At 45.4% G+C, this 24,462-nt stretch overlaps 1 protein-coding gene across 1 annotated transcript; it reads right to left on the minus strand.

The window, feature by feature from the left end:
* Nucleotides 1-911: 911 nt before the first annotated feature.
* LOC128806543 (PHD finger protein 7-like) lies at nucleotides 912-4,626 on the minus strand. Its single transcript, XM_053976181.1, has 9 exons — nucleotides 4,248-4,626; nucleotides 3,847-3,938; nucleotides 3,660-3,761; nucleotides 3,259-3,383; nucleotides 3,021-3,183; nucleotides 2,828-2,934; nucleotides 2,501-2,614; nucleotides 2,244-2,362; nucleotides 912-2,091 (listed from the first exon to the last, which is right to left on the minus strand). Exons 1-9 carry the CDS (start codon nucleotides 4,288-4,290, stop codon nucleotides 995-997), a joined length of 1,962 nt encoding a protein of 653 aa, XP_053832156.1. The 5' UTR covers nucleotides 4,291-4,626; the 3' UTR covers nucleotides 912-994.
* Between the last annotated feature and the right edge of the window lie 19,836 nt (nucleotides 4,627-24,462).

Here is a 24,462-nt window from a genome sequence, read left to right on the forward strand (position 1 = left end):
CTGCACCCTGACCTTTTTTACACCATATTGCTCTACAGTGCCTGCCAGAAGCTCTTCCTTAGAAATGGCACTGTTAGAAGGGTTCTGCTGTTACCTTCTTTGATGCCCAACTCCTCTGTGTCTCCAAAGAAGGAAAACTTGAAAGCATTCGACTCCTGAGCTGTGTCGTTCTCAGGCAAAGGTCCCAAATGGTCATCTGAGGCAGAGTCCTGCGCATCCTCTTTGTCCCAGGGTATTTCCACAGTCTTTTCTGGTTTGTTCTTTCAAGATCCAAGCAAGTCTTTTAAATCAGCAGCAATATAGCAATCGATTCCTTCAGGCACTTGAGGCAGTGTGTCACTCTCTTCTCTCTTCTTCCTTTTGGCTTTACTGAAATGAGATTGTTCAAGGATAGCAACACAGCACATGTCCTTTTCAAAGACAGCTTCCCTAAGAGCCACCTGGCTCTGAATGTCTCCCTAACCATATCCAAGCCCATCAAGGAGTGGTTCACTTTCAAGAGTAAGCAGTGGGGAAACATCTGAGGTTGGAGTCTAAGGGCAAGAACAAGAGTCCTTTTTCATTTGCTACATCCTTAAGTGACATTTCACTCAATACATGGCAAGACAGAAATCAAGGTATTTAGCATAAGACCACTTTCCTGCCAGTAGAAATGCCAAGAGCTAATATGGTTTTCTCACAGACCTGCAAATCTCAAGGTCCCTGTACTGACAGCTCTCACCTTCACTTCCGGCAGTGAACAGATGGAAAGAAAGAAAAGATGACACTATGTGCTGCTGTTGGAGGTCCCAGTTGAGGCCCAACGTCGCTGGCAGGAGCGTTTGCTCCTGTGGGACATCCCTGACGGTGTCCCCCTGCGCCTGGGTCTCTCAGTCCTTGCTGCTGTCCTCCTGCACCTGTCCTGGCGACTCCTGGACAGGACAGGTTGATTTGAGGCCCAGTGCTGCAGGTGGGAGCGGCTGCGTCTGGGGGATGCCCGTGATGACGTCTCCCGTCACCTGGGCCTCTCAGTCCTTGATCTTGTCCTGCTGCTCCTGTCACGGCGACACCTGGACCGGACAGGTGGACTCTGGGCCTGACCTTGCTGGCGGGAGTGGCTGTGTCTGGGGGATGCCCGTGACGACGTCTCCCGTCGCCTGGGCCTCTCAGTCCTTGATCTTGTCCTGCTGCTTCTGTCACGGCGACTCCTTGACCGGACAGGTGGACTCTGGGCCTGACCTTGCTGGCGGGAGTGGCTGTGTCTGGGGGATGCCCGTGACGACGTCTCCCGTCGCCTGGGCCTCTCAGTCCTTGATCTTGTCCTGCTGCTTCTGTCACGGCGACTCCTGGACCGGACAGGTGGACTCTGGGCCTGACCTTGCTGGCGGGAGCGGCTGTGTCTGGGGGATGCCCGTGATGACGTCTCCCATCGCCTGGGCCTCTCAGTCCTTGATCTTGTCCTGCTGCTCCTGTCACGGCGACTCCTTGACCGGACAGGCGGACTCTGGGCCTGACCTTGCTGGCAGGAGCGGCTGTGTCTGGGGGATGCCCGTGATGACGTCTCCCATCGCCTGGGCCTCTCAGTCCTTGATCTTGTCCTGCTGCTCCTGTCACGGCGACTCCTGGACCGGACAGGTGGACTCTGGGCCTGACCTTGCTGGTGGGAGCAGCTGCGTCTGGGGGATGCCCGTGACGACGTCTCCTGTCGCCTGGGCCTCTCAGTCCTTGATCTTGTCCTGCTGCTCCTGTCACAGCGACTCCTTGATCGGATGGGTCCATCTGCGTTCCGACCTTGCTGGCGAGAGCACGTTCGCCTGCAGTCGCGCCCAGCATGTCTGGAATGGACCCTGTCCTCAGGGTCAGAGCTGCAGTATGTTGACCTTGATGTGCTGGGGCTGCTGGTGTCCGGTGAAGAAGACAGCAGAGACTGCTGCCATGCTGTGTGTTGGTGGCTGCTGGGCTCTGCAGACAGAGACTGGGGATCCAGCCCCGATGGCACCAGGGTGCTGGAGCTGGGGCTGATGGCCTCAGATGCTGAGGAGCCATGAGCAGGCTCCAGTCCTGACTGTCTGGTCAGGCTGGGGCCACTGAGCTCTGACTCATCCCTGGAAGCTGTAAGGCCAAGCAGGAATATCAAAGACCACCCAGGCCCGAGGCAAGCCAAGCCAGAGCAGAACCCCCAGCCCTTCATGAGCAGACGGGCTCTGCCAAGCCCTGCCTGGGCACTGTCCCCAGCCAGGGGCACCGGCTGCTTTGCCTCATACCCGTTCCGAGACCAGCACAGCTGTCACACTCCCAGCTCTCTATGTGGTTTGTCAGGCCAGAGCAGCGCCTGTGGGTGCCCTCAGCAGCGCAGGAGGAGCACAGGAGCAGTTCCCAGGACCTGGGAGGCAAACAGGCTCATGGACAACGTGTCTACAGCACAGGATTGTCCAGACAAATTCTTCTGTTTCTTTCCCCTTTGAGCCCTTGAAGTGACACATGTATCCTGCAGAGCCTCAGGTGCAGCTCCCCATCTTACCCCTCTTCCTCTGCCTCCTCCCTGCCTCCTGGGTAAAGGCAATCCCTGGCAGTACAGCTGCTGTGCCTCTCTCCTAGATCCGCGAAAGCATCATTGTCCTCCCATGTTGGCTCTCTGATGGAGAAAGGAAAAGCTGATGAGTTTCTGATGTCCTGCCCTCATGGAGGTACAGGTTGTCCCTGCTCTTTCTCCAGCGTTTTTCCAAGTCCTGTGTGAAGCTGAAGCCCAGACTCACGGACAGGGTAGAGCCAGGACTGCTGGGGCAGGGCCTGGCACAGCACAGCACTTGCACCTCCTGTCCTGTGAGCCAGGCACAAGGACACCAACCTGAAGGGAATTCGGATCCCTATGATGAACATTTGTACAAGAAATTTTTCAATGTCCCTGCACAGGGGGCAGCGGAGGGATAAAAGACCAGCGCACATGGCCTGTCCCTGCAGGGCAAACAGAAGCAGGGTGAGCAAGGCCCTGGTGCTGCTGAGCACCTGTTGTGCTCCGGGGCTGAGGGGATGGCTCCTACCTGGATGCAGTCCCTGTGGAACCAGGCCCTTTTGCACGCTGGGCACACCAGGGTTCTGAAGGTCTTTCTATCCTCCACAGGCTCCATGCAGATGAGGCAATTGGTGCCCGGCTCTGGAGTCGCCTCCACCTCTTGCTCTGGACGGTGCTCAGGGCAGTAGGTGCTGGAGGAAAATGGATGGGCAAAGTGAGAAATGTTGGATCTTCTCCCAGGGGTGACCAGAGTGGGGAGGAGGTACCTGTAATCTGGAATATACTGTGTGACACAGCCACCCTCCTTGGCACAGGGCAGGTGGAACCATCTGCTACAGTCTGCCTTGCAACACATGATGGTTGCCTTGCTCTGGCCACAGACACAGCAGCGCTGGAAAGAGCCAAGCAGCCCCATCAGCAGCAGCCTCTGGGCCTCCCAGGCAGCCCCACAGCTCTGGGCAGGGCGTAGGATGTGGCCACTGCTGGGTCTCAGCCCACAGAGCCGTCTGGTGGAGGAGGCTCCTGTGCCAGAGCCTCTGTGCAGCTGCTGGGAGCCAGACTCTGTCCTACAGCCAGCCAGAAGGGCAGGCCTTTCAATCAAGTGTTTGGGCTGAGCTCTGGCAAGCCTCGCCTGGCACAAATCTCCCTGCTCTTGTCTGGCTCTCACCTTTTGTGCCGCCCGCCGGACTGCAATTTGGATATCTCTAGGAAGAAATCCCATGAGTCCAACACGATTGTTCTCTTGACGAACAAGTAGAGTGGCAAAGAACTGCAGCAAAGGGGATGAGCAGATGAGGAGAGAGTGGCAGCAACTGCCCACTGCAATGGTGGAGGGAGTGCCCAGAGCCACTCACCAGGCAGAACACGTGGGCACAGAGCCCACGCTTCTCCAGTTTGTCACCGCAGATGTTTGGGTCAGCCTCTGCACGGCAGCACAGCATGCAGGCTGCAGGGGACAGAGCCAATGGCAGAGGGCATGAGCACCTCTGCGGGGCTCTTTGGTTGCTCTGTCCCTGCCTGCCTGCCTGCCTGGCTGATGGGAAGGGCTGGAGGCCTTGGACAGCAGGGACCATTGCGGGCACAGGTGTCCCAGGAGCTGCCCCTGGCCCAGCTGGGCCCCACCTGGGGAGGAAGGAGGCTCCCAGCCACGGCATGGCTAAGCAGCTCCTGCCTCCCCCTGCCTCTGCCCTGGGCGCCACATCACCTGCCACAAGAGCCCCTGGGCCAGGCTGTGGGAGGGTGGCTTTGCCCTCACCTGGCTCCCTGGCATCAGGGCCCTCCTGCTTGCTGTAAGACATGGCAGCTGTCAGCGGTGAGTCCCTGTCCAGAAATGCCACGGTCTCCTCCAGGTGCTAGTCCTCTCTTTCTGTGGGAGAAAGAAGAGTGTGGGGACTTTGCAGAACAGGCCCAGAGCCACGAGGGCACTAGTCCCTGCTCAGCCCTGCGTGAGCCCTGCTCCTGTCCGCCTTCTCCTCCTGTTGTCGCCTCGAGGAACACCGCAGTCTGCTCTGGTTGTTCCTCTGCTGATTCTGGGAAGGGAGAGGCAGGTGAGCCTGCAGCACAGGCCCAGATCCCGAGGTGTGGCGCCCCTCTGGTCCCTGGGCAGCAGCCTCCTGATCCAGCCTTCTCCTCCCGTTGTCAGGTTGCACTGACACACGGCCTGAGCCCAGCGTTCCCTTTTGGGGCCTTGGTCGCACAGGTCACAATGGCCACGCTGACATCAGCATCGTGCAGCCAAAATTGGGGCAGCCACAGCCTCAGGTCCCTGGCAACCACTTGAGGTGGCCCCCTTGGGAACTCAGGTTCTGAGATGGGTGCAAAGGTTTGGTCAGCAGGGAACCAGGCAGGGACTCCTGCAGCAAGTGCAGGGTCAAATGCCAGGCCCAAAATGTGGTCCCAAAATGAGAACTGAAGCAACCATTGGGCACTGCTCTGCTGCTGCTCCTGGTGCTGCTCCTGCAAGTTTCATACAGACACAGAGCTACCTGCTCTGTCTCAACCCTGTTCAGCACTGGACAGCAGGACACAGTAAAATGTTGTCTTGGGTATATGATCTAATTATTCAAAGTCCTGCAAAGACTCACATTCAAAGCACAGTGTCATGGTTTGACATGGAAGTGAATTTTCTCAAGAAGTTGAGTCAAACCAATCAGTAGTCAGGTTTAGATATTAGCACCTAGAGTAACCACTGAAGGTATAGACACGCCTCTGAGAACACAGGGGGTTAAAAGCAAGAGCTCCCAGGAGAACTGTCTCTTTAGTTCCGGTCGTCAGAGAGTGCAGACTCTCCTCTGCCCAGCCACGGGCTGGGTGGGGGAGGGGAAGCCATGCGGCCTGGTCAAGGTAGGCCGAGGGGGCTGAAGGACTGGAATCAAGCCAGCTCCCGCAGATGGAAAGGTGGAGAGAAGCGGAGATACCTTTGTTTCCCCCCCACCCTCCCCACCCCCCCTGGAAAGGGAAAGAGACAGAGAGCCTGATGGCACCTGGAAATTTACTGACAGAAAAGAAAGAGAAGTGGGGTGGGGGGGGTGGGGGGGAAGATGCCCAGTATGGGAGTTGAGACTTCTAGGCAGAGATTTCAGCCGTCTGGGGAGTCTGAACTTTTAACCCTATCCTGGAAAATGAAGGCTTTGTAAAATATTACTCCTCCTCGATTTATAGTGGAAGAGAGACAGTCCGGGACTTGAAATGTTAGAAGAAGAAATTTTTAGGTGGGAGGAGATGATGGAGTAGCTTTTGGCTGGACTTTTCTTGTATAGCCATAGACTGAACCAAATTCTCCTGCAACAGAGACTGCATTTTTAGGGGGATGCAATGGTGAGCCAAGAGACCTGCTTCAGCAGCTGAGAGTGACAGGAGTGGAGAGAACAGAGAAAAGTTGAGGAGGGTGTGGTGATGCCCTCTGTCTTCAGAGAAGAAGAAGAGAAGAAGAAGATCTCTGTTCTTGGACCCTCAGCCCCAGGGGAGGAAGAAAATGGGCGAGACTGTTGTCCCAAAAAGGAGAAGCTGTTGGACCCTCGGCCCCAGGGGGAAAGGGGGGTGACTGTGGTCCCAAAATGAGAAACTGAACTGCTGGTTTTTTTTGGTTCTTGGCAAAGCATCCTTAAAGGAGCCCTTTGAACAGTCTGTCCATGCACGGTGGTGAGAGCACTGTGACATGGAAAGGAGAGTGTCACACTGGCAGATTTTCTCTGGGCAGTTGCCATGTGTGACATGGAAATGCAGGAGGTGGCAACTGTGGCTTCCTGGGGGGTCTATGGCACATGAGAGACTCCTCTCTCCCTTGATGGACTGAGTATTGATTATCTGAAGGGTGATAAGGTCCGAGTTGTGTCTCACTGTGGTTTTGTTGGAATTGGGAGGGGGAGGAGGAATCTTTTGGAAGGTTTTTCATCCTGGATTTAGTGTGTGTATTTTTTATAGTAGTAGTAGTTTAATAAAGTTTTTCCCTTTGTCATTAAGCTTGGGCCTGCTCTGCTCTGTTCCTGATCACATCTCACAGCATTTATTTGGGAAGGCATATTTTCATGGGGGCGCTGGCATTGAGCCAGTGTCAAACCATGACACAGGCCCTGAGAACTCTCTACAAATCCATTTCCCACATTTCCCCCTCTCTCTTGGACAGAAAAAACTCCTTTGATAGTCTTGTTCATAATTTGTTGTATACAGTGAAGTACATAAGGTACTAGCACTAACATTGTTATAATAATCAATGCATGTAAACTTCTGTGGTAAAGCACTTTCAGATAAGGTGTAAAACTCTGTCCTTCAAACAAGTCGTCTAACTATGATCTAGCATTTATTTTAATTTGATTTGTCAAATCTCTCAGTTTCTGAAGTTGTTTGTGGATGGACACTGAATGGTCAGATAAGTTTATATAACACAGTCTTTCAAAATCTTTACAACTATGTCTATATGCTAGTAAAAGAAAATTGATGGTGTTTCTGTTTTGTAAGGTTGTGTGTTTGACAGCACTAACATCTGTCATTATGTCACTAATTGTAATGGAAGTAGTACTGACTTCTTTACTCAGCTAATGCCCTAATTGGTATAATAGTTTTAATGCTTTACTTGAGGTAATTTGAGGTAGAAATAGAGCTGCTGTAATTCGTTTTGCAGGGTCCCAGGGGTTGAAATTGTTATTACAGTTTTCTTTATAATGATGGGTAAATCTTTTTTTTCTATGTTTTCTCTTGATAGTTTTTTTAACATTAGGTAGGTGCTATTTCAGTGAGCTGTCTGATGCTACATGGGTACATGGGCTACCTTTAATTTTTGAGGGAATGCCCTGTTAGGCTTGATTTCTATAAATGAGCCAATATCTTTTTGGCAGTTGCTGTAGGGACTCATCTAGGTCAGCAATTTCACCCTTAGAGGGCACGGGAGTAGTACAATTGCACCACAAAGATGAGCTGCTGTGTATCCAGGATGATGGGGCATAACATTTAATTGTGGATCTCCCTGGTAAACTGAAACTCAGCACAAAATTCTATTGCTAAAGAACCAAGAATTTCTAATTCTTGAGGTTTAGAAGGTGCTTTAAGAAGATCAGGGGCCTAAGGATGTTAATTGATTATGTGATTTGTCTCGTTGGTAGTTTCACATTAATATTTGTCACAATTAGGTATTGGCCACTCTTTAACTGGTATTGGTACACTGACTAAATGGGTCGCAAAGGGTTTGTCTGGGTTCGAATTGGTCAAACAATTTGCCTTTCAAGGGCAATCTCGTCCCTGCTCTTTCTCCTCCCCACCTTGCCTTGCCTGTGCCCTGTGCCCCTGAGGCTGCTTTTGGCCAGAATTAATCATCTGTGATTGTTCTGTCAGGAAAGGGACATGGAGAAGTTGCCTCCAGCATGCACCATGATCTTCACGCTGTGACTGGCCAGCACTTTCAGTCAATCCATAGCTCAATCCCAGTGTAGACGGGAGCGCAGCCCAGAACTGTTTTCATGTGCTGTGCTGGGCTCCCCATGTGCTTTTGGGAACTGGGCAATGCAAGGAGCTCCTTGGTCAGTGAGAGAAGGCATGGCCTGAGTTGTAGCCCTGGGTGCTTCCTGTGCCCCAGGGAACGGCCGTGGCTGTAAAGGTGTTTGGCTGCAGCACAGGGCCAGGGCGTAGCGAGGCCCTTGTTGTGCCTCTGGCATTGCTCAGCAGCCCCATCAGAGCCCGGGGCCGCGGCCCTTCCCCGCTGGGGCTGGAGCTGGCCTGACAAGGGCACGGTGGCTCCAGAGGCCCTGCCTGGCCCCCAAGGACAGGCTCTGCCTGCCAGCAGGGCCTGCAGGCTGGGCCCAAGGCTTTGCAGGAAGCTTCCTTCCGACTTTGCACCACCTCGACCGACAGTATCCCTTTGCTGTGCTGAGAAAACTGAAAATACCGCTCTAGTTTAACCCTGGTGCACAGCTCATGAGGGATCCCTGCACAGCATAGCAGAGACTATCAATACTCCTTTATGCCTCATGAGGGATCCCTGCACCCCTCAGCAGAGACCCCAAAATAGCCCTGTGTGCCTCACAAGGAATTTGTGCACACCAATGCAGAGACCCCAAGTGTGTGCCTCACACCCCTTGTGTGCCTCACAAAAGAACCCAGCCTCCTGCCCGCCTTTGGAAGGATTCAGCTCCTCTCCAGGCCTTGACGGCAAGCACTAAACCGCCACGTTAATCACGAGGAACTCAAGGCCCTGCCAGCCTTACAGAGCTCTCCAGTCACCTGTACGCCACACAAGAGATCCCAAATCCCCTAAGAACCTCCTGAGGGACCCCAGCCACATGCACTGCTTACAAAGGACCCAAAGCCCCGCATGTCTTACTGCAAAACCCTGCACCCACCACACCCCCCCGCCACCTCATGTGCCTCATGACGGAGCCCGGTCGTCTGCCAGCCTTACAGGAGTCCCCCCATCACCCACATGCCATAGAAAAGCCAGGCCTGCCATTAACTCTAGCCAGCAGCGTGTTCCCTGACAGAAACCAATTCCCTTCTGGGCATCAGGGACACGTGTTGTGGGGCTGGCTGCATCTGTGGGAGCAATGGGGAGCGTGAACCTGCGCTGTGCTGCAGTGGTGAACTGGCAGCACGGTGGATACGGCCAGGACGTTCTCTGTTTCCCCCAGAGCTGGGACCTGCAGGCACCTTGCTGCCCCTCGGCACAGGCTGTGCCACCCAACAAAGCCCAGCAGGCCGGGAGGAGAGCCCGGGGCCAGCAGGAAGCTGAGAGAAGCCCCTGCTCTAGAACTGTGGCATTTCTTGCAGAAGCAAACAAAGATGGTGACTTGAAGAGATTCCCACTGTGCTCAAAGTTTGCCTCTGAAGACTAAAAGGTGAGCTTGTCAGAAATCCCAGGAAATATCTGGGAAAAACTTTTACGTAATTTAGCTGCGGCTAGGTACAAAGCCTCTGCAGCAGGCTGGGTGTCTTAGGGTGCCTCAGTTCTTCCCAGAGTAGAGATTACCAATTAACTGCAATTTTATTTTTTATTGTATAGGTGGGAAAAATTTTCCAGAACTGCAAAACTACTTTCAAAAATATGGAGGTATTGTGGAAAAAAGGAAGAAGCATTTGGGGATTTCTCTCTCCAAAAAATATTTTAAAATATTTATAAAAGTGAAAATCAAAGACACAATTAGGTTTGCTTTTTCAGGATTCTAAAACTACTTTGAAAAATCCTTTACTACTTTATTAATCTGAAAGAAATTTTTGGGGTTTTCTTTATGCAAAACATATTTCTAAATTTTTCTAAAAATGTCTAATTTCTAAAAATGAAAAGCAAAGAAATAATGGGTTTGCTATTTCAGAATGTCATAACTACTTTGAAAAATCCTTATCTACTATAATAATTGGGTAGAACTATTTGGGAATGTCTCTTGACAGAAAATATATTTTGAATTTTTTCTAAAAATGTCTAATTTCTAAAAATGAAAAACAAAGATAAAATGGGGTTGCTTTCTCTCAGGAGCCCCAGGCTGCTGCCTGCCCCATGGGCTCCCCCAGCCCCTCGGGGCCCTGCCGCTGCTCACAGCAGCCCCTGCCTGTCTCCTGCCTGCCCTCACCGTGGGCATTCACGGCTCCTCCTGGGCATGGAGCTCAGCCAGTGCTGGTGCCGGCTGGGCTTTGCTGGTGGTACCACCCAGACACAGGGGTGACAGCTCCATCTCTTTATGGCAACAGAAGAGCTGATTTGGGAAGCTCTCAGTAAAGGTTCAGTTGAGCACTTCCAAATCATTTCCTTGGGCTTTTACCTTATGGCCTGGATGGAGGGCTGGGCTGTGGCCTCAAAGCAGCACAGAGCTTGGAGGTGCAAATGAAAACTAATAAGAATCAAAGCTGCTGCTGGTGCTCGTCCAGCTGTAGAAGTCTCGGGACCAGCCACTAGCTTTCAGCTGTTCTTCAAGGTGGTGCCTGTGGAGAGAGGAGTGGCTGAGGCCCCTGCTGCCAGTGGCACACTGGGACCCTCCTCCACAGCAGGGCCCAGAGCTGGCAAGGCTCCCCAGCCTGGCTGGAGCTGCTGGCACACCTTGGCCCAGCTGGACAGCTGCCCCTCAATGCCCCGGCAAGCAGGGAATGGCTCTGGGCAGGCTCCCTGGCCAGGAGCGGGCCCCAGAGCGCATCTGCCTTTCAAGGGCAATCTCGTCCCTGCTCTTTCTCCTCCCCACCTTGCTTTGCCTGTGCCCTGTGCCCCTGGGGCTGCTCTTGGCCAGACAGCCTCAGTGGGAGCCAGCACTGGCTGCAGCCCTAGTGGGCCCGCCAGGACAAGGCCCAGCAATTAAGAGGCCAATGAAAGCACTGGGCAGCAGCAGAACCCTCAGCAGAGATCTTTGGACAACCATGGTCTGGCCTCAATTCCACTGCAGCCTCACTGGGAATGTTTCCTGAGCATCCTTTAAATGAAGCTGTTTGAAGTCGACATCAGCAAAACACTCACCATTTTCTCTTCCAGCAATACCAGATTCCAGCAGAGCACATCATCAGGCAAAGTGCTGCACTAGCCACAGTGGCCATCAACTTAACCAAACAAGGTGTTCCCCAGCAGAAAACTCTTCTCATGCTTTTCCAGATCTCGCCAGCATGTGTTGAGGTGCCGGCTGCATCTGTGGGAGCAATGGGGAGCATGAGCCTATGCTGTGCTCCACTGTTGAGCTGGCAGCATGGTGGATATGGCCAGGACATCCTTGGTCTCTGTTTCCCCCAGAGCTGGGGCTGGCAGGCACCTTGCAGCCCCTTGGCACAGGACTGCTCAGTACCCAAATCCCTGAGCCTCCATGCCATCATTCCTCTGTGCTGTGCTGTTCTGCTCCAAGCAGTACTTGTCAAAAAGGTAGATAAAGACAAGGAAATAAGCTTTTGGACCTGCTCCAGGGCCCTCCCTCCTACAAACAGCTGCCTCTCTGCATCTACCCAGACACCGGAAAATTGCAGGTGATCTCAGGCCCATGGTGCAGTTGGTTCTCCCTGTCAGCTGATGCCAAATGTCTTCCTGCTGAGGCTGGGGAGAAGTGGCAGCCAGGCCAGGCTGGGAAACAGCCCTGCAGGGCCTGAAATCAGCAGCGGGGCAGCGAGGCTGCCATGGATCCCTTCCCGCTGAGCCGGGCACGGTGTGTCCAGATGTGCAGGGAAAGCCCTCGGCTGCCGAGTCCCAGGGGAAGACTGGGGGAAATGCACCCACCACGACGTCTCTCCACATCACTCAGGATTTGTTCCAGATGTTTGGATTCCTCCAGGGACTTACTACGTCCTATAGGTTTGTTCTTCCTTCTCAGGGGACCTTAAGAGAAATATTTCCATTTCCCATGAATGGATCCCACAAAACTGGGGCTGTGGGGTCAGCAGGGACACACTACTCACCCCTGTGATGGGAGCTGGGCTTGCATGCATTAACTAGCAAAGGAGCCTGAAAAGTTCTCCCTGCAGACACACCTGTAACTCAACAGCCACAGAAGCTTCTGTCATCTCTGCAGATCTGCATGGGCAGCATTGAGCCGCAGGAGCGCTGAGGGGATGGCGCAGGGCAAGGGCACACATGTGCATGGTTCTGTCCTGGCACCTGCAGCGATGCCCCCCTGGCCGAGCTTTGGGCTCTGAGCTGGCAGCTCTCCCAGGGGGAAAGGCCTTGACCTACCCTCACCATCTCCCAGAGGCTCAGTAATACGTATGGGTTGGGAAGCGGCACCACCTTCACCAACAGGTTCAGCTGCGAAGAAAGGCAGGACAGAACAGCTCCCGTGGCGCTGTAGGAGATCCTCAGGCTGCGCGCAATGCTCAGCCCCGGGGCACAGCCCTGGGCCCGGCCCCTTCCCTCTCTGCTCTTCTCTGTGGCTGCACAGAGCACACGGAAGGACACACTGGCATTGCACATGAGAGGAAGATGGACAGCTAAATGCTCCTTCCTCCCACTGACAGAGATCCTGTGGGATCACTGTTGGGCACAAGAGTAGAAATTTTGAGGCCAAGATTTCCAGAACACATCAATCTTCAGAGGATCTTGAAGGAAATCACACATGAATATTACTCTCGACAATGATTACTCTGTTAGGAAAGAGTTGCTGATAACCTGCCTTCACCAAGCTCCAAGACCCTTAAACCATGGTTTGCCAGTCTTTCCAAATGATGCAAGTCACGGTCCCAATCTAGAAAGGAGCACAGATGGGAAATGTTCCATGGTGTGCTGGGATCCCCTTCTATGGGGAACTGAACACTGCAAGGGGCTCAGGTAATGCTGTATGCCCTCATTGCCTAGCAGCAGAGAGGGCAGCTCTAGCCTCAGCAGGGCTCAGGCCCAGAGGCACAGCAATTGCCTCCTGTGACTGTGCCTGGCATCACCTCCCTTCCTGCAGCAGAGGCTGCCAATGAGCCACTGCTTCCTCCGGGAAACTCAGCCTTCAGCACAGCCTCTCCTTCTGTCTCTGGAGAAAAGAAAAGGGACAGCTGGATCAGGTGGGGCTGCTCCCCGTTGGGGAGGTGACATCATCAGGAGGCTTGTCAAAGTCATGGATAGGCTTCAGGAAATCAGACGGGCTTTGAGGTGTCTCCCTAGGGTCTTCCCGCTGTGAACAGCTGCCCCCTCAGATGTGCTCGGAGACTGGGAAATTTCAGGGGAACTCAGGGTGCGCATGGCCCATGGTGCAATTGGTGCTCCCTGTCAGCTGATGCCAAATGCCTTCTTTCAGAGGCTGGGGAAAGCTGCAGCCAGGCCAGGCTGGGAAACAGCCCTGCAGGGCATGAAAGCAGCAGTGGGGCAGCGAGGCTGCCATGGATCCCTTCCTGCTGTGCCAGGCACGGCGTGTCCAGATGTGCAGGGAAAGCCCCTGGCTGCTGAGTCCCAGGGGCAGACTGGGGGAAATGCACCTACCGTGTCCTCCCTGCAGCATTTCCTTCAGCATTTGCCTCATGTGTTTGGATGGCTCATGGGGTTTCGTGTGTCATGTAGCTTTGTTCTTTCTCATTGGAGAACCTTAGAGCAACATAGTTCCATTTCCCATGAATGGATCCCAGAAACCAGGGCTCAGCCTGTGGGGTTAGCAGGGACACACTACTCACCCCTGCGATGGGAGCCAGGCTTGCGTGCAGCTGCCAAACAAAGGAGCCTGGAAAGTCCTCCTTGCATGCTTAGTTTGATAAAACTAGTTTTGTGTTGCTGAGCACTGAAGGCTTTTTCCTTGGGTTTTAATTTTTCTTTTCCCTGCGAGGTTAATAAATCTGCAGTATGGCATGTGTTCGAAATTATCTCTGTTTGCATTTGGATGTAGTCATGAATAGTTACTAATTCTACAAATGTGGCTCCAGTTATCTTGTACTGGGCATACAGAAAAGGAGGAAGACATTACTATTGATAAAAATCCTGGTTTCACTTGCTCAGCATCCTGTTCATGGATAAGGTTTCTTCCTAGTTGTCTATAGTAATATTTCCCTAATTGCAAAATAGTCTCATTTGTTCCTGCACTGCGAATTCTCTGTTTTTCAGTCACAGAAATGACTGAAGCAGAGCTTAGATAATATTCTAGTGCATAACATACATTCACAGAATTCTGGTTTTATGAACTCATATCTGAGGATTTAAATTGTAATTAAATCTTTTGAGATAGCCAAAAATTGAAAAACATTTCTCAAAAATGGTATTGAGTCACCTCCTGGATATAAATGATATAAAAAAGACCGTTATCATCTAGAAAATTATATGATAAGCCAGAAAGAAGGACCATGGGAAACAAACAAAGAAAGTATTATAGAACAAATGAAGGAAAGAACAATTAGAACTTGTTCTTTAACAATTTTTTTAAGAAGAATTGACTGATGGAAAATAAGGACTATCTCTGCTCTATGTTAGCATTTAATGTGCATCAGCAATTTGTATTTAGACAGCTTTATTCCATGGCAGAGGTTGAAGCTAGCTGAAAATAAAGAAGTAAACAAATGAATACAGTTAACTAAGGGATTTGAAGAATGTCATTATTTATCAAATTATTTATTTGACAAATAGTATTTTGACTTCTGCAGAATTGGTTGACTATCATAAGTAGTATTTGTTGAATAAATTAGTCAATGAAAAATGACAAAGATTCAATGAAGCATGTATTTGATAAATAACATGTAGCAAGCTCAACTGTACATATAATTTTATTTTCTGAATCCTGTATTAAGCAGAAAGTATTCAGCTTTTATTCCCCTCCCTCCCCCAGCTCCCAGCTCACCTATGGCCAAGTGGGAACTGCTGGTTTTGGATCTAGCAATACTGTTCCTCAAGTTGTACAGGAATGAAACTGAAAAATAGGTACTTCTAGAAAAACCATATTTGATAGAGATCGTGACATTAAAGAGAAGAAAGACTTCATAGTTTTTTTAAAGATATGACAAGTTTTTGTAGTGCACCACATTTATGGAACTTAATGGAAGTTTCTCCTTAAAGCCAAAATCCAATTTCATTTGCACCACTTCTACCTTTCTCTTCAGTATAATGATGATTGGAGACATGCTTTACTGAAAGTATTATTTCTTATCAAAGATGCCAATACAAACTAGAAATGAGGATTGCACACACACACACACACACACACAGACACACACACATGAAATCCTGATATTTAAAAGTTACTTTACTTGAAATGGACATTTTTAATATCTCCAATGCAGTACAGTTTTGAGCTGCTTCAATTGAGTAAGTAATGAAGTTCCATTACACTGTTCTGTGTATTTATCCGTTCTTCCTATAACTGACAATAACAACCTTTAATTATTTCAAGGTTTTTAGGAGCAACTCAATAAAAAATAAATCCAAAATGAAGATGATGGTGGTTATTTGAAATCATATGATATCTTTTTTCTTTCTCTGTGAGATATTTCAAAGATTTTTTAAAGATATTTCAAAATCAGCTCCAAAGGAACATTATTTAATGCCGTTATGTAGGGGGTAGGCATATCTGGCTAATGTTTTTCTTCCCTTACCAGTCAGATGTCCTAGTTAGTGTCTGCAGACATGAAAGATAAGAATTCAGGAAGAGATGTAGATGAGAAAAAGAAAACAAATGTCAAGGCTGGGAAGCTGCCTGGCCCTGCAGAACTTGAAAGGAAAGAGATGCCACAGCAGCAGTGATTCTCTCTGCATGGGCCCTTGGGCACCAGCCCTTCTTAGTGTCTGCTCCACCTCACCTCTACCTCATATGTTAATTTTTCTGAATATTGAAATACTTGCTAAAGTATTTTTACCTGATAGACAGGCTTTTGATATAGGACAGGACAGAATGGAATAATTGAAATTTCTAAGGAAGGATGACACAGCAGGGGTTGGAGATGAAAAGTGTTTTTGAGGCCTTTGCCTGCCTATCTGGTTGGCTTCTGCTGCATCTCCCTGTGGGCTGCTTGAGATCCTGCAAAATTTTCTACCTTATTTTTCATTCACATCTGTTTAGGAAGCAGTTGTATGTGTAGGATCATGTAATGGTATCACTGGATTTAATATGCATGACATGATGAAAGTTTCCAGGGGAGTAAACAGTTTGTGTCACCTTATACAGGAGTTCAGTTCGGACATTAACTGTGAAGAATGAAATTGTATAAAAACAGCTGACAAAAAAAAAGAGTATATGTTGCTGTATTGTAGTGATATAAACAGGATAAAATACTGTCTTAGTTGCAGTCAATGAGAGATTTATGCTTGATTTAGTAGTCAGGAGGTCATCAATCACAGAACTAAATAAGATGTTAAAATAAACTTTTGTCCTTTGGTTTCAGCAAATATTCTAGCCATTATCTAAGTCAGATTAAAAAATTCATAGCATGGATTTAAACATCTGCTTGGATAGTTTAACAGTTAGTACATAATCATGTTTTAGTATTCCAGAGAAGTGAATATGGAGTGAAAAATCCCAATAGCAACAACTCTAATTTCTTTGTGATACACAGAAGTATATTTTACCAGTTTCCTTACACTAGCTTAACCAAAGAAGTGAACAAACAAAATCAACAAAACCAGACATTTAAATGCAATACCCCAAAATCATCTATCAAAACTTTACCTTTAATCCTTAAACTATGCTGCTTCAGGAAGCATAGCAGACCAGGTGCCATTAGCCTGTGTGTGTTGTTACATCTTAGCAACATTGGAATATCAAATATCCAGTCTTGATGTCAAGAAAGAGACACCACAGTTTTACTTTGCTTTGTTTTTTTTTTGTTGAAGCTGCAGGGTTAGGATGGATGCCTGCTTATTTTGGTGAAGAATTTAGGAATTTAAAATAAAACCTCCTTAAATTTGGTGTCTTAATAACTGAGTGCATTCACATGCCATCTCTAATTTAACCACAGGCAGTCTGCCTTCTAACTGTCATGTTGTGCTTTTAGGATAAGGTATAAGAATTTAGACGTGTATGTTTTCCTCATGTTCAGCTACAATCTTACTGAAACTTAAAAAAAAAGTAATGGATGCAAGACATTGCAAGCTATTTTAACTGTGTATATATATATATGTGCATATATATATCTAAAAGTAAAAAAAAAAAGTATATATATCTAAAGGTTATATATATATGTATATATGCCACTGCCAGACAGCAGGTAATATGTTTTCATGGGCTTGTCACAAAAACACGCACAAATACACAAAAAATAGACATTAGTTTTCTCAATGAGTCGAGGACTTTTCCTGTTAAAGTCTATGTCAAAACTTCTACTAAATTCGGTTCTTAGGTTCTGTCAGAGCAGAACACTGATACAGCTCTAGAACACATTTCAACATCTTGCTCTTTCTGTAGAATTTTCCTCCTCATGATTCTGCATCTTTGATTGCAAAGATCCACTGATGTTTTCTCTGTTGGATCAGAAAATCATCCTGTTAATGAGAACAGTAGTTTTGAGCTGTTCAAGCATAGTTTTCAGCAATACTGCTCTGACCTTTTTTAAATTATACTCTTAGAGTTTGTGCCCTTACTGTGCTCTGCCACATAGAACTCAATTTGTTTTACACACAGGGTGATGAGGGAGCATTAAGAAGCAGATATGAAAGTTTGTGAGTGTCAAGTCCAAAAAAAGTGAGAGAAAAGTGAGCGGTCTAATTCAGGAAGGTTCAAAGTAGTGAAGGGCAAAGCATAGACTTAAGCAAATGGAAAGAACAAGAAAAAATAGGAGAGGATTATGGAAGTCAGAGAGGATACATTTAATTTAAGCTGACAAATTAGCTCTCACTGTACATTTATACTGCATAAAATTCACATATAAATATTTTACTGCATGTAAATACATGTATTAGGTAATATTTAAAGAAATAAGTAAGTTCACTCAAATGTAAGTAAAAATATTGACCTTAAAATATTTACACTGACAACTTTGTGCAAGAAGAGGGGAAGAGTGCGTCGCACGTAACATGCCTCACAGCTGTCCTAGTGAAGATGAGCAGAGGGATGGACATTTTCAGGGTGTCTGTTTATATCCATGCAAAAGGTTGTTTCATAGGAACAAATGAGAAACACAAAAGGGGCTTAGAACTGTGTATCTGGGACAGTCCAAGGGTTGATTTAACCACATTGCAATAGAAAATTGGAGAACCAATTCAATACGATTGCTCTGTTATTTCAAGGCAAAACCCCTAGATTTTGTTACATGAAAAGAAAATAATGCCAGGGTAGTTGTGCTGGTAAACAGAACACTTTCTGGAGTACCTGCTGCCACTCTGACTAAACAACATGAACTGCCCTATAAAGTAAAATGTAAATTTTATTGAGTAAAACCAGCAATACACAAAAATTGAGTCTTTCTACTTTCTGCAGAAAGCTGGTGATGAATCACAAGACCTTCAAGTTTCAATCCTATTCTTACCTACCCGTAAAACATTAGCCCTTTCTAATGTGAATTTTTGAACTGGAGATGCCTTCATATTGTCAATTTTTGGTCAAAGTGATTTTGATAAGTTTAATTCAAGCCTATCATCCTAAAACATCCTGAGCTCAGTGTGCTGGTTTTGGCCAGAGTAGAGTCAATTTTCTTCCCAGTGACTGGTATGGGGCTGTTTTGGATTTGTGCTGAAGAGAGTTGATAACGTAGAGATGTTCTTGTTATTGCTGAGCAGGGATTGCACAGAGCCAAGGCCTTTTCTGCTTTTCATATGGTCACACTGGTGAGGAATTTAAGGGTGCATGGGAGGTTGGGAGGAGACACAGCCAGGACAGTTGACCCCAGCTGACTAAAGGGACATTCCCACACCCTGTGGCATCATGCTCAGAATATAAAGTGGGGGAAAGAAGGAGGAAGAGGTAGATATTTGGTGGGATGGTGTTTGTCTGCCCAAGTAACCCTTACATGTGATGGCACCCTGCTCTCTTAGAGATGGCCGAACACCTGCTTGCCCATGGGAAGCAGTGAATTCATTCCTTGTTTTTCTTTGTTTGTGTGTCTTAATCTCAACCCATGAGTTCTCTACCTTTTACCCTTCCAATTCTCTCCCAATTCCTACTGGTAGGGCAGTGAGCAAGTGGTTGTGTGGGGCTTGGCTGCTGGCCTGGGTTAAATCATGACATCTGAGCAGACCTACTCATTAGCTACTAACAAGAAAACAGATCTGGTTTGTGGTCTTTGAAATCTATATGGGTTAAAGAGAAAAGCTTGTGCAATCACTGTGATATCTTAAGATTTAAGAAATATAAGATACGTACATTGACAGCTTTCTTAGATGTGTTTAGAATCACAGAGATTAATCTGCTACTTCAAATAACTTATACAATAACCACAAGGTATATGTATAAAGTTTATGAAAATATTTTTCTTGAATTTGCAGCTGAGAGTGCTCCTGTTGTTTCTGATGGAGTTTATTGTAGTGGTAAGGGATTTAAAATAGGTTGTTAACATAAGCATGAAACACAGACCTTTTTAATTAATACAGATTGTCACATTCAGATATATATTATGACAGTTGTAGGTTTTTTCTGTTTTATTCATGTTACCCAAGGCAGTTTAGACCGTTTTAATTCTGAATACTAAGAGCTAGCTGAACAGAGGTGAATAATGTGTTTCTTAGCTGATCTAGTGAGGCACTGCAGACATGATATCCAGTATTTTGTTTTCTTGTATAGTATCTCTGGGCTAGACTAGGAGATGTCATAAATACCAAGCTAAGGTAGATGTTTATGCTCCCTAGGTTCCCTCTACAAGTAACTCGAGAGAGGAAGACCCTTTAGAGGTTAATCCAAAGAAGATTATGTGTAAAGTCCTTAATAGTATAGTAAGTATCTCTAATGAATTGCAAAACACTAGGGAAAGAACTCAGCTTTTTAGTTGGGGGTGCCCAAAGTCAGATGATATGAAAGCCCTTGTATTATGCCATTTTAAAACATTGTCACTGCTTCCCTTTTAAGGCATGGGCAACAAAAGCACAGTTACAAATGCAGTTTACTGTCATGATACTCTGTGTGATCTTAACAGCAATATCTCCCTCCTCCAGCTCCAACTGTGTTTCTATAATTTTGCTGAGAACTATTCCAAAGTTTGAACTGCATGTTGATGTTGGAGATATTCAAAAGCCATCTGGACATGGTCCACCATCTCCTCTCCAGGTGAGCCTGCTTGATTGGGGGATTTAAGAGTTGGACAAGTTGATTCCCAGAGGTCTCTTTCAACCTCAAACATTTTGTGATTCTGTGATGCTTAATTTCATGGAAATGCTTGTGGTGCAATTTTAGATGTTAATAATAGCAATTTTGATTAAATTAAAAAAAAAATTCCCTGAAGACTCATGAAGGTCTCCTCAGGAATCTAAAAGACTGAAAAAAGGTCCTAGAGCATTGTTTCCACCTATGTTTTGCTGCTAACTGCAGTACATTAAGGATAGATTATGTCCCCATTTACTGAGGGGCAATGAATTGCAGGCATATTTTGCCAGCAATCAGGTTGCAATATCATTGCAATGCCATAAAGTATCATTGCAACATCATCAATGAAATATCATCAAAAACATCATCATGTCAAAAAGTAACATTGCAAATTTTCTCTGGCTTGTACTGTAAAAAACATGGAATAAAGCAAAAGAAAGGCTCTTTAGGGACATCAAACCTTACATCTCTGTGTAGCTTTGAATCAATCCATTCTGACAAATCAAACTCCTCCCATTCATGCAAAACTAGTAAAACACCAAATCTTTATGTACTGTCCTAACTCTTGCATCTTTTTCCTGTTCTGAAAGGAAACATGTTTTTTTTCAGCATACATATAGGAAAATCAGGAAGCATCTGCAAAATAATTTAGAAATAACACTTAGTTCATGAAAATTTATGCCTATTTTATAGTCACTCTGCAGAAAAATATGCAAATCTCTTTATGAAAAGAAATTCTTCTGGTTGATCTACCAGTATTTATTGAAGAGATTTGCTAGAAAAACCAAAACATTGCCTGAATTTCTGTCACCTCTGATTTAACAATCAGCCAGTGACACTTCCAGGCATTACTTACCCTTAAAAGAGAAACTTGTAAAATAATGATTTTTTTTCTTAATTATTTAGGGGATTAATATTTAAATTTTATTAATAAGTAGCTTTGTTTTAAGATGTACCTTATAATGTCTTTTGGTAATAAGTAAAAGTCCACCTAAAAATATGTAGCAAAGTTGTTATAAATAGATATCTTTTGCTATTCCTTTGGCTGTTACTGTGAGTTTACTTGTATCTTCTCATTTAGGGCCACACTTTCACTAAATATCAAACATATAGGAAAAGAGAGTCCTTAACAAGGTATTTTGAGAGATAATCTGAGGTAGAAAAACCAATCTTTTGAAAGGTTGAACATAACCCTTAAAGATTGTTAACTCCTTTCTTAAACTGTAGGAGACTGAGGCTGGGCAGAAGATAGTGGAAACAAATGAAGGTCAGAAAGATAGAGAGATACAAAGAGCTTTTCCTTCACTTGCAGAAGGATGGATCAGCTTGGCTCTTCTTTTATTTAACGACAACATAAGTCTAATTTAATGCAGAAACTGGAGCCATGAACAGCAGAATAATATTGACTCCAAATGAATTGAAGCAAAGTTCCTCCATTGTCTGCAAGGAAACAAGCTAAACCAATGTCAGAACTTTCTTGCACTGTTTCTGCACTTTGGGGAGATTCAAAACCCCTGCTTTGGTCTTTCCTGTTTTTTTGACTATCCACAGCCCGAACCTCTGATGCCCCCAAAAATATAGATACTACAGGGCACATCAAGGCAAGAAGTACAGAGACAAAACAGAGTCAGCACGGTTCAGTAGCACTTCCTTAGCTCTGGCTTAGCACAAGACATGTAAGGCACAGGCTGGCGCTTGCAAAGCCATGTAGGTGCTTCTGCACTGTGTTTCTTACAGTCTCAGTCCTTGGGAGACTGACCAGCTCCAGCTGTCAGTTTCAAATCAGTTCTTACCACAGCACATCTGTCCTTCCACTGTAGCTTAAGACGAGCTGAACTGAATGTTGTGAAAAAAGCTTGGCAGATTTTGGTTTTTTTTTAGAGACAGTGAAGATGCACCCAGGCTTATTAAAGATAAACTTATGTGTTGGCATTATTTATATTGATATTTCTGTAAGTACTTTAAGTGTCTCCAAGAATGTAACTCAAAATTCAGTACAAAATGAAGGGCAACACAAAGCTACTGTTAGTGATGTATCATTGTGATGTGATACCAGAAGGAGAAAATTCTGTGAAGCATTGTGGAATTTTTGGTTGGCTTTTTGATTCCTAGCTGAAAACCAAACCAAACTACAAAATAAATAAAGTCAAAACCAACTAAACACCCCTCCCCAAACTCACAAAAAAACCCATAAATTTTTTTCCAGAATATTATTTTATTATAGCATTTTCCTAACTTTTCACATAAGTTGAAGTTTAGTGTAAACTACAATTATATAAATTTTTTGGTAATATTTCTCAAAAAAAATCTTCATAAGAAAATGAAAACAGACTCAATATCTGTTATCTGAGATTTTGAAAGTGGTGATAACTACTCACTGGCAACTCTAAATATTTCAGGATACCCTGTCATGCATTTAAAATTCTTGGCTTCCCTATCTGACATGGTATGTGCCCTATTTAAATTAATGCCATAACCAGGAATACACAAGTTTCTCAGACAATGTAAATTAACATAGACCCAAGTAAGTTAAAGCTAGATGAAAATACAAATCAGCTGAGGTAATCTTAATCTGATTGAAGTCTTAAATAGTTTATTTATAATTTTTCATCCACTTTCCTTGTGAATCTTGTTCATACCCAAAATAGGAAACTGGCAATTAATGACACAGAACTCCATCAGATAATCTATTCCTGTTAGTTATTTATTCAAGTGCTGTGGCAGACATGGATTCTGCTTGGGTTTTTTGTCCCTTGCTTGTCTCACCATCTTTTTTTTCCTTGTCATATCTCTTCTCATATCTTATATCCTGTATCCTGTGGTATCTGAGAGGAAAAAAACTAGACTTTTTTTTCTTTTTTTAGAGTTGAAACTAAGGAAAATATGTTGATAATGATGCAGAGCTACAGGGAGTCTGAAGAATGAGGGAGACACTAATGGTGAAAAAATAAGAGGTCATCTTTTCTCTTGAATGATAATCGTAAATGATACCCCAGTATCCCACCATACAGTAACTTGGTCAAGACCTGGTGGCTACTGAGCTGCTGTGTAAATGGAAGGAGCTTATATTTGAGAAGCTTATGGAACGTCTCCAAGAACACAGAAAATTGAGGAAAAAAGTACTCAGAAAAAGATTAGATGCTGGATATAACATATGTAGTATAAATGATGAGTTTGCAGATAAAATATAAAAAGAAAAATAATAAGTAGAGGAAGAAAATAACAGCTAGTATTGCAAAAGCATAGAAAAGAATGATGTGAGACAGCTACAGCTGGAGAAACAGTTTGAAAAATGAGACCAAGATAGATGAAAAAGGAAAGAGGAGCAGGAGTTTATTTGAGGCTGAATAAGAGCCAAAGGTGAACACAGTGGAAACTGCTATTCATCCATCATAATAGATTTGACAGATTCCTTCTAAAGTATCAAGAATATGCCAAATTGTGAGGCCAATGAATTATAATAGTAAAGTTTTTCAAGTGTTATTTTTCCTATATTCTTTTTACATAAAAAACAAAACAAAAAATGTAGGTGGAAGGACTGAATAAACTGTGATAATAGATAGATGACTGAGAAGATAAAATAAAATTACATTTTCAAGATCCTCAACTATAGACAGGTGTTCAGAAACACAACACAGTGACTACATGGAGTCCATTTTAGAGAAAAAACACCTTCAGGTTACCATGACTGCAAAGATCCTGAAAATCAAAGGGAAAAAATTTACACTGACTATGCAATTGCCATCCCTACTTCTAACACACAAAGAAAAGGGGGAAAAGAAAGTCACATGACATGTTGCAATAGATAAATGATCATGAGGGAGGAATGTTTAATAATAACACAATATCAAAGTAGATTATACCTGTTCATGGAAGAGTTGAACATAGGTAGTTGAATATGGTCAAAAAGAAATAATTGCAAAGTTTACAAAGTCCAAAGAGAGATCTGGAAAGGTCAATAAACAGAAGGAAAAGAACTACATGTGTGAAAGAGGGTATTATATGGATATTTGAAACCTGGTGGGATATTCACTAACAATGGAAGTCGATTATTAAAATTTAAAAAATCAAGAAGCAGTATAAAAGCATTCAAGGAGGAAGAAGCATTAAAGAGATTAAAAAATACACAAAAAATGAAATGGTATACAATAAGTGACATTATACAATAAAAATCATATTAAGAATAATTAGATGGGTGTTGCAATGAAAAATGAATGCTACTTTTTAATCCTTCCCTACATTTAACTAACTTATAAGGGGAAACATTTCAGTAGTTAATAACTAATAACTAATTGCAGCATTTGTCTGGACCAAACTAAATTTTTTAAAAAAGGTAGACAAATTATAAAAGTTGTGGCAGGATTTTTGAAATTTTATTATTCACATTACTGAAACATGAAG

The sequence above is a fragment of the Vidua macroura genome, chromosome 4, assembly GCF_024509145.1.
Source record: "Vidua macroura isolate BioBank_ID:100142 chromosome 4, ASM2450914v1, whole genome shotgun sequence".
NCBI lineage: Eukaryota > Metazoa > Chordata > Aves > Passeriformes > Viduidae > Vidua > Vidua macroura.